Source organism: Nematostella vectensis, chromosome 1 (assembly GCF_932526225.1).
Source record: "Nematostella vectensis chromosome 1, jaNemVect1.1, whole genome shotgun sequence".
Taxonomy (NCBI): domain Eukaryota; kingdom Metazoa; phylum Cnidaria; class Anthozoa; order Actiniaria; family Edwardsiidae; genus Nematostella; species Nematostella vectensis.
The window spans coordinates 9,682,278-9,694,293 of NC_064034.1; the positions used below are offsets into that span (position 1 = coordinate 9,682,278).

General features: G+C 39.5%; 2 protein-coding genes across 8 annotated transcripts; one reads left to right on the plus strand and one right to left on the minus strand.

The window, feature by feature from the left end:
* Positions 1 to 1,464: 1,464 nt before the first annotated feature.
* On the minus strand, positions 1,465 to 5,226 carry LOC5520334 (vitrin). Its single transcript, XM_001640113.3, has 4 exons — positions 5,086 to 5,226; positions 4,798 to 4,868; positions 3,085 to 3,429; positions 1,465 to 2,191 (listed from the first exon to the last, which is right to left on the minus strand). Exons 2-4 carry the CDS (start codon positions 4,865 to 4,867, stop codon positions 1,863 to 1,865), a joined length of 744 nt encoding a protein of 247 aa, XP_001640163.1. The 5' UTR covers position 4,868; positions 5,086 to 5,226; the 3' UTR covers positions 1,465 to 1,862.
* Positions 4,325 to 10,973, plus strand: LOC5520333 (G-protein-signaling modulator 1). 7 transcript variants are annotated; one of them, XM_048725044.1, is made up of 5 exons: positions 5,233 to 5,644; positions 5,876 to 6,111; positions 6,865 to 7,934; positions 8,735 to 8,765; positions 10,731 to 10,973. In XM_048725044.1, exons 3-5 carry the CDS (start codon positions 7,142 to 7,144, stop codon positions 10,891 to 10,893), a joined length of 987 nt encoding a protein of 328 aa, XP_048581001.1. In that variant the 5' UTR covers positions 5,233 to 5,644; positions 5,876 to 6,111; positions 6,865 to 7,141; the 3' UTR covers positions 10,894 to 10,973. The 7 variants fall into 7 exon arrangements, with proteins under 7 accessions (XP_048581009.1, XP_048581012.1, XP_048581001.1 ...); XM_048725052.1 differs by lacking the exons at positions 5,233 to 5,644; positions 5,876 to 6,111 and adding an exon at positions 4,325 to 4,549; XM_048725055.1 differs by lacking the exons at positions 5,233 to 5,644; positions 5,876 to 6,111 and adding an exon at positions 5,101 to 5,210.
* Positions 10,974 to 12,016: the final 1,043 nt, after the last annotated feature.

The following is a 12,016-nucleotide window of genomic DNA, read 5'->3' on the forward strand; positions in this document are numbered from 1 at the left end:
TTTTCTTGTTTGGCTTTGCCTGGATGAGAAAATAATTTTCCAATTAATCACCACAGCTCTCCTAAATGCTGTCTTTTCTAAAACCAAATTGATTCTAATTTTTTTCTCTCTCTCTTGTGCGGTATTTTGAGCGTTTTGTTGAGAGAGGTGATTCCGCTTTTTTTTCCTTGTTCGATTTGAAGTTTGTCAAAGAACCTGAGCTATTTTTAAATAAAGAGTAGTTGCTATCACCTACTAGTCTAGCGTTGTGTTTATGTTTGCTTTTTGCGTGTTCTTTGGCCGTATTAAAGCGCCTTTTTCAAGATTCACGATTTGAAATTTTAAACGAATTAGACTACACACGTCTTTTCAACAATTTGTTTTTTTTATTTTTCACTTATTTTGTTTTTCGCCCTATGTTTATTGTAAAATCAATAGCGACAAATAAAGGCCTGTGGAGAGACCAGGTGATTGAAATAGTTTATCTTCAAGGCCAAAATTCGCCCCTTAAGAGTGAGGTAGTTTAGAGGTAGACTGATAGTTAATATTAATAACTTATTTAAGGCGTGATGAATCGAATTAACTAAAGTATTAATGTAGAGAGTCCTTAGAATACGAAATATTTGGCTAAAAAAAGGTAAACAAACAAGCAGCAGTGTAATGTTAGGAGTCTTAGTTTGCATCGCAAAATTCACAACCCAAATCTACTCACCATTATTAAATAATGTCTGAAAAAAACATAAAAATGAGTAAGCTTGTGTCTCCAACTTTAATTTAGGTTTTACAATTAAAAAAAGGATATTTTGAAATTTTTTCCTATGCATTTTGTCGGACTTTTCCCGCGAATTTCGCGCGTTATTTGCTGCTAACTTAGAAAATCACGCGCGAGGTGTTCATGGACAGGGTTTTAACCACCCCCTCCCCCCCCCCCTCCCTAGTCGCCATTCTTGATTGCGCATGCAGCGCGCGCGTATAAAATGCAAAAACATCTCAAGGCTATAAAATGTTTGCTGAAGAGATTTGTATTCTGAAGTTGAATAATCATTTGCCTACCAGGTTGAGATATCAAGATGTGGTACAATTTGTAACCACGCAGCCATCTTCAGCCTGTAGACGAGAACTAGTTTAGCGAGCTCTTCTATTTTCGCATGCAATCGATCTACTGTACGTCACAACTGACTGGACCCGGGCCCTCCAGTTACGGCCTTTTTTCCGAAGGTTGAGCAAAATACCTCAATATTACAGATTTGGCGCGAACTCGCGTTTCATAGGGTTTATACGAACCACATACCTTTGGGAGATAAAAATGTAAAGAATTGACCAAATCTACTTCCAATCTTTAAACTTTGAAAGGTTATTTGGACTTTAAATAAAAAGTGAAAGTTTTTTGGCGTTTTGACAGCCGAGGGGGGAGGGGGGAGGGGGGGGCACACACCTGTACGCAACTGCATATGTACTTTTTTTTTTCATGAAATTTTCCGTGCACAACTTCTCGCGCGATTTTAATGTTACTCAAAATTCTTTAAATTTGTATTAAAGCTTCTTTCCTAGACATTATTAGGCGTAAAAATGATTGATTACAGGAATTTGAATAGTGCGAGATATTCTCTCACGTACTTTAGCAAGCCAAAAGCGTTCACAGTCCGAATTGTGTAAAATGGCAAAAATGGAGACACATTCCTAGTTGACTGCTTGCACATCTCGCATAAGATTGGTCAGAACAAACATTCCATACATGTTTCTACTGGTCTTGATGTAAACGGCCAGTGATCATTTCTTTTTATCCGAATGCGTAAGTTGTACTGCAACTATCGGACACTCTTTTTAAAATCTGTAGGCGTTCACTTATTCGCTGTATTAATAAGCGTTAACTCTCAATTTGCTTATTTAGGTTGATAATCAAAAGCTGCAATCACGTCCTTGCCCTCGGTCACGCTAAAGCGCCTCCTCTCTGGGCAAATGTCTTTACAAATGCTGTTGGCCAACCTCTTAACAAAATTCTTCAAGTTCTTGCCAGTTCCTGCATTGAAGAAGTGCGTTTTTGGCGGTTCGCTCGCAAGCATGCGCATACTAGCTTCATATTCCAGTCGCCCCAGTCCCACTACGAACAAACGTTTTCCCGTATCCTTCAGTGCAAGCGAGGATTCGTAGAGAGCATCACTCCCTGAGAGATTACCTCCATCACCCACGATCACCACGGCTTGTAGGGGTTCTGTGAAGAAGATGGCAAACTAGGTGTCCAGAAACACTTACACAGACATATTAATTAATGGATGTCTTTTTTAAATGGTCTAAAACAGCCTGGGCAAGCGCGCGGGAAACCTTCAAAAATTCTAAAACTAGGATCTGGGCCGATTTTTCAAGATGGCGGTCAGCAAAATGTAGTAAACTTAATTCCTGCAAGAAAAAGGAATTGATAGTTTCCAGGCAGGCTAATAAGCAACCTATCATCACTACATCTTAAAATCAATTCTCAATCGGTGCGTTTGCTTCCAGATAATTTGTGATGCTTTTTCCTTACAGCTCCTTGAGTTTATTTAATTGGTTATCTGCTCTACAGTTTATGCGAAACAAATATTTAAATTTTTGGCCGAGTCTGCAAAACGACTGTTTTCTGTTTTCAAAACATAAGATAACTGGATATGGACTTGGATCTAGAGCTTGGTGAAAGGGATTATGGCATTGTTTTCGCGACAATTTCAATCCACTATGCGAATGACTTATATCAGTTCGCTTTCTTGTTGGGATAAGCTCCTTTATTTCGTCAAGCTTTCTTAATTTCATGCCAACACATGCCCATATGCGTCTTATCCACACTGACACCACCGCATACAGCAGCTCCCCTCCCCCTCCCCTCTCGATACGCTCGAATCGCTGGGTTTTTCTAGCCTCGTTCCCACGGTCCTCTGCAGTAATTCGATATGGCGCCAAGACCCGCTAACCTTTACAACCCAGAATACACTTGGATCATGGGATTTTATCTTATTTGATTTGTATTCAATTTGCTTTACGACAACTCAGAGGTAGTTTTTACACGTAAAACGAATATTAAAACGTTGTCTCTCCCCACTAATCGTAAGATGTGATAAAGGAAAAAGCACTTACTGTCCTTCTTGGCTTTCGATTTGACTTCCACCAATTGAGGCATGAACAGCTTCTGCTGAACAACCTTCAGCGCTCCGGAAAGCATGGAGAATGATCCCTCAAATTGGATTTTGTCTATGGCGGCGTCTAGAGCCTTGTGATTTGTATAATTCGTTAATCCGAACTCAAGCGCATAGTGGTGCGAGAAAGGGACGACGCCGACTTGAACACTGTCCTTTGACAGTAGGAATTCATGGGATACCTTCTTGATAAACTGCTTGATATAACCGAAGTTCTCATCTCCCATACTCGCCGAGCGGTCAATCACGAACGCCACGTCCATTCGACGGCGACATGGCGAAGACTCTAAAGAAAGAATAGGTCGGTTTACTAAGCGTAAAATACAGGGACGGATCCAGGATTTTCAAGGAGGGTGGGGTGGGGTTCCACTATGCGTTTCTGCAACATCTTGTTGGGGGCCAAAAGTTTAGTGTTTCTTTACACAAAACAAATAGCTTTTAAATGCTCTTGCCAACAATCGGCCCAAAATACATTTAAATCATTATTATGGTGATGAAGTTTATATGTGTATAGAGGATATCAATGGTTGCGCGCGGATACGATTTCTCTCTTCGTGTGTTCATATTATCTTGAGCGAGTGAGCAGTGGAGCGAACGAGTGATACGCAAGCGGTCATGCAATGTTCTGTTTGTTATTAGAATTCTGTGGATCGCGATAAAAGTTATTATTATCTGTGAATTGAAACTCTTTCTTCGCACTCTCGCCCCAGCGCACCACGGCCTTCACGCTCGCAACAGAATTTCCAATATTCGAAAACAAAACTTTTCCGAGTAACCCCGAATTAAAGCCCGCTAACAGGCTAGTTTATTGTTTGAAATCGAATTTTCAAACTGTTTATTTTTCGCACCATTTCTCATTCTTGGACAATATCCGCCGATATGCCAGCCGCCAGAAGGGTAGGCTCCTTTACCCTTTACTAAATATCATACTTTATATCATATATAGTAAACTCGGATATTAGGGACTAACGCCTGATCATTTGATATGACAGAAAAATAACTTTTTTAACGCTTGGTAATAAAACTTCACGGCTAGTTGGTCATTTGGGCTGCTCGATTTTGCCAAAGTTTGCTTGTTCGATTTTTTTTCTGGCTTGCTTGTTTTTTTTTTTTTGTTTGTTTTTTATTTCTTTACCGAGCCATCAGATATCAAAAAGTCATTCCCTTGGATATTGCATTTAACTCTTGGAGGTATGTTCCTGCGAGCTTGACTTTGTTTTGAGAGTGCTCTAGTAGTTATCTGCCATTATCCACTTATCAAGTCATACGAAACTTGTCAATTCAACTTACTCGAGCAAGCACCATGGCACAGCTGATGTAGACGGACAGTTGAGAGAATAGAACACAGTTTCTAATTAATTCGACATCTTTCTATGATGATTCTAAACTCGTGGGTCATCATCTTGGTAAGCTTGTGATTATCAGTAGCCATTTTTTACTTAAAGCAGTATTGGAATGACAAAACCAATATTAAGAAAAATAAATGACATGGTAAAAATAAGATAGATCAATACAAAAAATATTTTTGTCCCCAAATGACCATTTTAATTTTCTGTAGAGACTTTTCATCACGATACGGAAGCGGAATCACAAACTAAAAACATCAATTCGATAGTCCAATTAAATAAGGATTGTTTATAAATATATTACTTACCTGAACGGTTAACAAATAGTGCTAGGAGAGGCACAATAACAGCAAAAACAAGACCGACAACCCCAGACATGCTGAAATCATTTCAGGGAAGTATTTCAGAGCAAAGACGAGTGTTTCTGATTAGAGATTTTTCCAAAAAAAAAATACAATAATAAAAGCGAAGACTTATCTAATTTATAAACATCATAGACAATGTCACCATCAAATTAAATTAAATTTGGAGACCTATAAAAACAATAACAATTTTTCTATTTGGTTGACCAAAACAACAAATCGAAAACAACTTACCTAGTGCTCTTTCACTGAAACTGCAGCCCAACAATTGTCGAAATTTGTGAAAAACTAGTTTCATTAATAAATGAAAGGTTTGGCGTGTGGGACCGCTGATTGGTCAAGAGAGTTCGGGCAAGCAGGTAAGCGAAAGGTCGCTGAGTCGTGAAACCAAACAAAAGACAAAAAAGGATTTCACATGCAGCGTTTGTAAAAAAGAATTCAGAAAACGATAAATATTAAATTCAGTCCAATGATGATCATGTAGTTTATTCCTAAAAAAATATTGAACAGTTTTTAATAAATAATAACCCGAATAAAAAAAATAATCCCCATAAAGATAAACAAGGCTCATGAAAAATAATTTAGAGCCCCTTACTTTGACGCTTGTACTTCCTTATTTCATTACGATGGAAAATACAACTTTGAATGTTGATCGTTCTCGGAGTACAAAGCATTGAATCAAATACCTCCAAAAGGCTTTAGAAACTGTTTGTTACAATGCGGAGCTTCAGAATTCGGTTTCTTTTTCATGGCCGAGAGAAAGTACGTTTCTTTTTCTTCACAAAAATTTAAGGTAAAGAGCCGGTAAGCGAGTTTGTAATTATTATTATAAATCCATAGTAAATGGCAAGGGGATTGAGCAGGTTTTAAAAATACTTCTTTGCCTATGCCTTTTTTTCCGTTAAAAATCACTTTCTTTATTTAACATTGTTTTTTTCTTTTCATGTTTTATAGCAACTCGTTTAAAAATTGTGCAAAACTTGTTTTTCTTTGAGTTTATTTAACTAACGAATTGACTCCACAGAGACGGTGATATCAAGCCTATTCGTACAGACTGTAAGGACTGTAATAGGGCACTATAGCAAATAATGTCCCTTGTTTCAAGTACGATTACACGAGTCATATCATCAGAGTCTTGCTGATATTACGCTATACCAATACCATAAAAGGCCTCAAAGTGTGGCATTAGTACGATCTCCACGCCAGTGGGCACGCCGTGATTCATCGCTTTATATAGAGTTGTTGCCAAGCTATAGAAAAGTAAGGCGACGCGATTACGAGTTAAAAATTTCTAATCAAGTATTACTACTTTGAGGCTTTACTCGCAAATGCTTTTGCCTAAGGCTTAGGGATTTTATTTTGAGAGATTCACTTCTTAATAAGCAGATTTAAGAGAATATTGTGTTCAAAGTGAAGTCGCCAATTCTAAGGTGTACTTATTCTTCGTTTTGCTCCCTGTAAGACGCCATTTAGAGGACCTTTCGTCATGTTCGCTGAGATGTCGGCCAGTAAAATTGGTTTCCCTAGTAACACTATTATATATTTGTATTCTGGATGGAAAACTAGTCTTTTCTGTTTATTTCAATATAACAATACAAACTGTTACTGGGGCAACTTTGCTTGCTCTAGTACCGAATTTTAAAAAGCTAAAGGTTACTGCAAAAAATACCCGTTTTCCTTGGGCTAATAGTTATAAATTATGTGATGAGGCCCTTTTGAAAATCTCTATAAACAAGACATAAAAGCGCTACGCTAAAATCATACTTATGCAAAACAGTTGCCTTTAAAGCAAATATTGATTATTCTACAGCAGCAAAAATCCTTGCTCTTTTTAACATTTTTTAACCACACTGTACTTTCCCAGTAAAGTTTGTTCTCCAGAAAAAATACAACCAAAAGGAGTATTAAATTAGAACATTGTTTTGCGTTTTCTAATGGCTGACTTTCCTCAGAGTTTTCTGAGTTACGGTTTTGCAAAAGTGATAGCGTGTGTTTATGTTGATTTGTTTGCAGGAAAACTGATGTCTGAGATTCAATGCCGAGAGTCAAGTCCTTGGAAATCCTCCCAGCTCATCTGAAATTCAAATATCGCCTACTGACACTGGCTCAAATGATGTTCTAAAGCAGGTAGTTGCTATTATCACTGATAGCGTTCTACGAACCATTTGCCGGTTAACGCAGTTCTTCGTTAATGAATAGTTAAATAACGAGGAAAACCAGGCGATTCATCAATTGTCCCTTGGTATCGTTACATCTGCGCTCGAGAGAGGAGAGTACAAAACATCTGGCAATGGGAAGCCGTATATGTTCAAAGTTTCGGAAATTTAAAAGAAAGATTTTCAAAAAGAGTGAAAAATATGATAGACTCGAGGAACCACTGGAAAAAGAAGGGACAGATGGCGGAGAAATTGAGGCCGAAGCAGAAGTAGAACCACACACTGAGGAAGAGGCGAATTATAACGAGGCGAGAAGTGAGAACTGTGAGAAAAATAACAACAATGATTCATCGACACCGGACGCAAAGTCCCAGCAAGCAGACATCAAAGAGTGGATCGTCAGCTTAGAGAAGCAGCTTAAAGATGCAACTTCAATATGTGGCGGGGAGAGCGAGGAGAAGAGCGAGATTCTTAGCAATTTAGGAGCAGCGCATTATAAAATTTGTGAGTTCCAACTGGCGCGAAAGTACTATGAACTTCACGTGAAAGAACTGAAAAGGGAACAATCACCTGCTTTGTTGCAAAGAGCGTATTGTAATCTAGGTTGTGTGTATAGGAGACTAGGTGATTTCGATAAAGCGGAAGATTACTTTCATAAGGGGATTGAGATTGCGGATGAAATTGCAGATTTGAAAGCGAAAGGAAGACTTTTGAACAACATGGGGAATATTTATGAAATGAAAAAGGACTTTGAAGGAGCGATATACTACCATTCACAGCGTAGAACTATAGCTGAGAAACTGGGAGACTGGGATAGCGAGGCAAAAGCGTGCGCTAGTCTAGGGAACGCGTACCATTTGCTTGGAAATCTACGGAGCAGCATAGTTTTCTACGAAAGACTGATAGTGTGGCTGCGGCAAAAGTACGGTAAGCAATAATGGATAATCTTTCAATTTCATCTCTTCATTCATGAATCAATGCAATGAATGTGGGCGAAAGTTCCATTCTAATATTGAAAAGAATCCTCAATTCATGAGGAGTGATGCATTTGAAGAGATCTATGATTAAATATATCATTAGCTTTTTGGCTGCTAAATTCCGGATATAGTTGAGCTATATAGTTCCTTGTTCTAATTTATGGAACAAGCGAAAAAAAAAATAATAAAGGGTTACATGCACTATGGTAACAGAAACGATATCACGCAACGATCTTTCTAAAAAATGGGCAATGTACGTATACAATGCTGAAGGCAAATAAACAAATACAGTCTATCACATAGGGTCGGAAAGCCAGCTAATTAAAGAGAAGAAAGTCATTAGGAGAAACATGCGCTGTGATTTATCAGCTGGTCTTGAAATGCAAGACTTGAACCGCGATTGGAAATGGAGCCATGCCAAGGGGCATCATTTCTTGCTTTGTCTAACTCTGCTCAAATAGGCTGTAAACTAAGCATCATTCAGATTTGTCAATTCACTTAATTTTGTCGCATACAGGGTGCTGAGCCTAACACGAGCTCTATCGATATTTCATGATCGCCACGTAATTTGGCTGTTCTGTGATTGGAGCAAAATAGCACAGCTGTGGGTTTAAATTAGCTCTTGGCGAAAATCATGTTGATGGCAGTAATAAGTCTGGGCTATTAGTTAACCTGGATATTACACGTAGAATTGCAATTTGATTTTAAACAACGTAATAATCAAAAGCTATCTTATTCTATTCATTGTAGGATTACATTGCGAAAGACAAAGAAATATGAGGTAGAAACAATCAACCTCAGCTTTCCACCTTCTACCTGCGCACCCACATTAAAGGCAAATGGAAGTAATAAGCTGTTCCGTGCGTCAAACTGCGTTTGTAAAACAAAATTAAACAATCATTCAAAAAGAAGCGTCGAGAACGGAAAAGATTTGATGGTACTATGTTTGATTAAAATCAGTCCCGCAAAATGCGAAAGACTCTGTTTATAGGAAATGATGACCGATGTTTTTGAGACACGCTGCTCTAAGCCGGATTTATGGCTAGAGTCTAAGGTTTATTACAGCACTCTGAAGCATTCCTCGCCCTTACAGTCGCGTGCTTTTGTGTTTTTCACTCTCCATAGATTTCTAGTTTTCCATGGTATAAAAAATGATAGTCTGGGATGTGTTTGGTAGTATAGACCATTCTGTCCAATGAAAAGACATTCTAACTCATGTTGGAAAAGAAGTATGCGAAGTTTCTAATAATAGTAATATTCATCACCTCTGTTCTATGAAAAGAAAAAAAATTGTCCAAGTAGCAGAACGTTACTCTCCATTATGGCTCCCCCTCTTCTAAAAGTGAATCTGTCAGCCGCCATTTTGTCATCCTAGCAAAATGTGCAAGAGACTATCCATCATCGTCAGCTGATTTGGGCAAAATATTGCGATATTTTCCATTGAATTTAAATTCCATTGAATGTAAATGAAGAAAAAAACCCTTTTATTTTAACATGGTTATTTTTGCAATTTCGTTACACAAATTTTATTCGAATAATGAATGAAAGCAATAATAAGGGTTTGGCTGATTAGATCTCTTTAAATTTGTGGACTTTAAAAGCACTCTATCATACACACATTGGCACCAGTCGGGACGCTAGCACAGTCTATTACCCGTGCAGTTCGGCAACCATGGACAGCTGTTTCGTCCTTATTAGGACTCGTCAGCATGGCATAGCCGGTTTGCCGGCTTTTGCTAGTCGCATGCGTGATCACGCTAGCCCGGTCGCAGCTCTAGATCCCACATGGATCTAAGCTGTGGTTTAAAGCACTTCGTTCGAGTCGAAGTCGCCCTGCAGTTTTTTTGCCGATGAAGTTTAACTGAGGCAAACCGGCTATGCCATGCTGACGAGTCCTAATAAGGACAAAACAGCTGTCCATGGTTGCCGAACTGCACGGGTAATAGACTGTGCTAGCGTCCCGTCTTGGCCCGACTAGTGCCAATGTGTGTATGCTAGTGTGCTTTTAAAGTCCACATTTATGTATACATACTCGCAAGGATAGTTTGGCTATCCGACGGAGTTTTAGACTAGCAAAGGTCGCATGCGTAATCCGCACAATTTGCATCACGCTAGCCCGGTCGCAGCTCTAGATCCCACATGGATCTAAGCTGTGGTTTAAAGCACTTCGTTCGAGTCGAAGTCGCCCTGCAGTTTTTTTGCCGATAAAGTTTAACTGAGGCAAACCGGCTATGCCATGCTGACGAGTCCTAATAATGACGAAACAGCTGTCCATGATTGCCGAACTGCACGGGTAATAGACTGTGCTAGCGTCCCGTCTTGGCCCGACTGGTGCTAATGTGTGTATGCTAGTGTGCTTTTAAAGTCCACATTTAAATTTGTGATTGACTTATTCCTTATCAGAGCCGTAGCAGGCCTCGAAAGAATTGGGCGGGCACAATACAGAAACATTAAGAAAATATTAGGGACAGAGCCACGCCCCTACTGGTCATTTCCTTTTAATTTTTGACAATATTGGGGGGGGGGGCGGAGGCACAATACAGAAACATTAAGAAAATATTAGGGACAGAGCCGCGCCCCTACTGGTCATTTCCTTATAATTTTTGACAATATTGGGGGGGGGGGGGGGGTTGGAGGGCTGTGTACCCAGGGCCCCACCCCCTGCTACGGCCCTGCTTATACTCTCTTGTGTCTATGAGATCAGTCATTAGTTATATTTAAGCTGATATCATGGCACTTTTTTTAGCTTTTCAGCAAAAGGAAGAGAAAAGGCTGTCTGCGCTACACAAAATACCCCTGGAACAGGAACAGTGGGTGTGACCGAAAACCGCGCGGTGAAGGAACCTTGGGCTTTCAATGCAACTTGTAAAACAACCGCATCGGGCCAAGAACTAACTTACTGGAAATAAAGGAAACGAAAACAGATAGGGCGAAGAACTAACATACAAGTACTAAGAACTGAAGGGCAAAGAATGAAATATACAGGGGCTAAAAACAGAGAAGCAAAGTAAGAGCATACAGGGACTTACAAAAGAGAGCTGCGAAGATTAAACTACAGAGACTAAAAATGCGAGAGGGGCGTAAAACGAACATACAGGGACATAACAGAGAGGGGCGAAAAACGAACATACAGGGACACAACAGATCAGAGAGGGGCGTAAAAGGAACATACAGGGACATAACAGAGAGGGGCGAAAAACGAACATACAGGGACATAACAGAGAGGGGCGTAAAACGAACATACAGGGACATAACAGAGAGGGGCGAAAAACGAACATACAGGGACATAACAGAGAGGGGCGTAAAACGAACATACAGGGACATAACAGAGAGGGGCGTAAAACGAACATACAGGGACATAACAGAGAGGGGCGAAAAACGAACATACAGGGACATAACAGAGAGGGGCGTAAAACGAAAATACAGGGACATAACAGATCAGAGAGGGGCGAAAAACGATCTTACAAGAAGCAGATTATCGGATTGAGAGGGGTGTGGGGGGATCGCTCTATGGCGGTCGTCTATGTCTATAGTTAAATTATTAGTGCCATGGGGGGGGGGGAGGGCTTCTCTTCAAAGCATTAAATGCGCATCGGATTCAAACGAAAGCAGCTGGACTGCAAAAGCTCAAACTAGAAAATTAGTTTACAGATCAGAATTTATTTATTTTACTGCGCCTGGTGCGTAGTTGTAAAAATGAAAAAAAAAGAAGAAAACTGTAAAAAAAAATAGAAAGGAAAAGGTAATTAATTCTATATAGGTAAAGCCAAGTGCTTATCAAAATTTTTATACATATATAAAGAATCAAGCACATTTTGTGGACACCCTGCAGAAACCTTGACTACTCAAAGATTAATAAGTCTTGTTGATCAAACTCTACTACCTTGGGACACTATTCTAGGAGGTTTCTCAAGCTTCGGTGTCTGTATTACATTAAACAGGGCGAGTGTGAGAAGCTAACAATACAAGAATCTATAGGCACAGGCCCATAGCCAGGATTTTGAGTGGGAAGAGGGGGGGGGGGTTCGTTTA

Coding starts and splice junctions, on each gene's coding strand:
- LOC5520334 (XM_001640113.3), bottom strand. CDS start 4,867: ATGTCTGGGGTTGTCGGTCTTGTTTTTGCTGTTATTGTGCCTCTCCTA. Junction 3,430..4,797: donor ACTATTTGTTAACCGTTCAG/GTAAGTAATATA, acceptor TTCTTTCTTTAG/AGTCTTCGCCATGTCGCCGT. Junction 2,192..3,084: donor ATCGAAAGCCAAGAAGGACA/GTAAGTGCTTTT, acceptor TCTTCTTCACAG/AACCCCTACAAGCCGTGGTG.
- LOC5520333 (XM_048725052.1), top strand. CDS start 7,142: ATGGGAAGCCGTATATGTTCAAAGTTTCGGAAATTTAAAAGAAAGATT. Junction 7,935..8,734: donor GTGGCTGCGGCAAAAGTACG/GTAAGCAATAAT, acceptor TATTCATTGTAG/GATTACATTGCGAAAGACAA. Junction 8,766..10,730: donor GAAAGACAAAGAAATATGAG/GTAGAAACAATC, acceptor CACTTTTTTTAG/CTTTTCAGCAAAAGGAAGAG.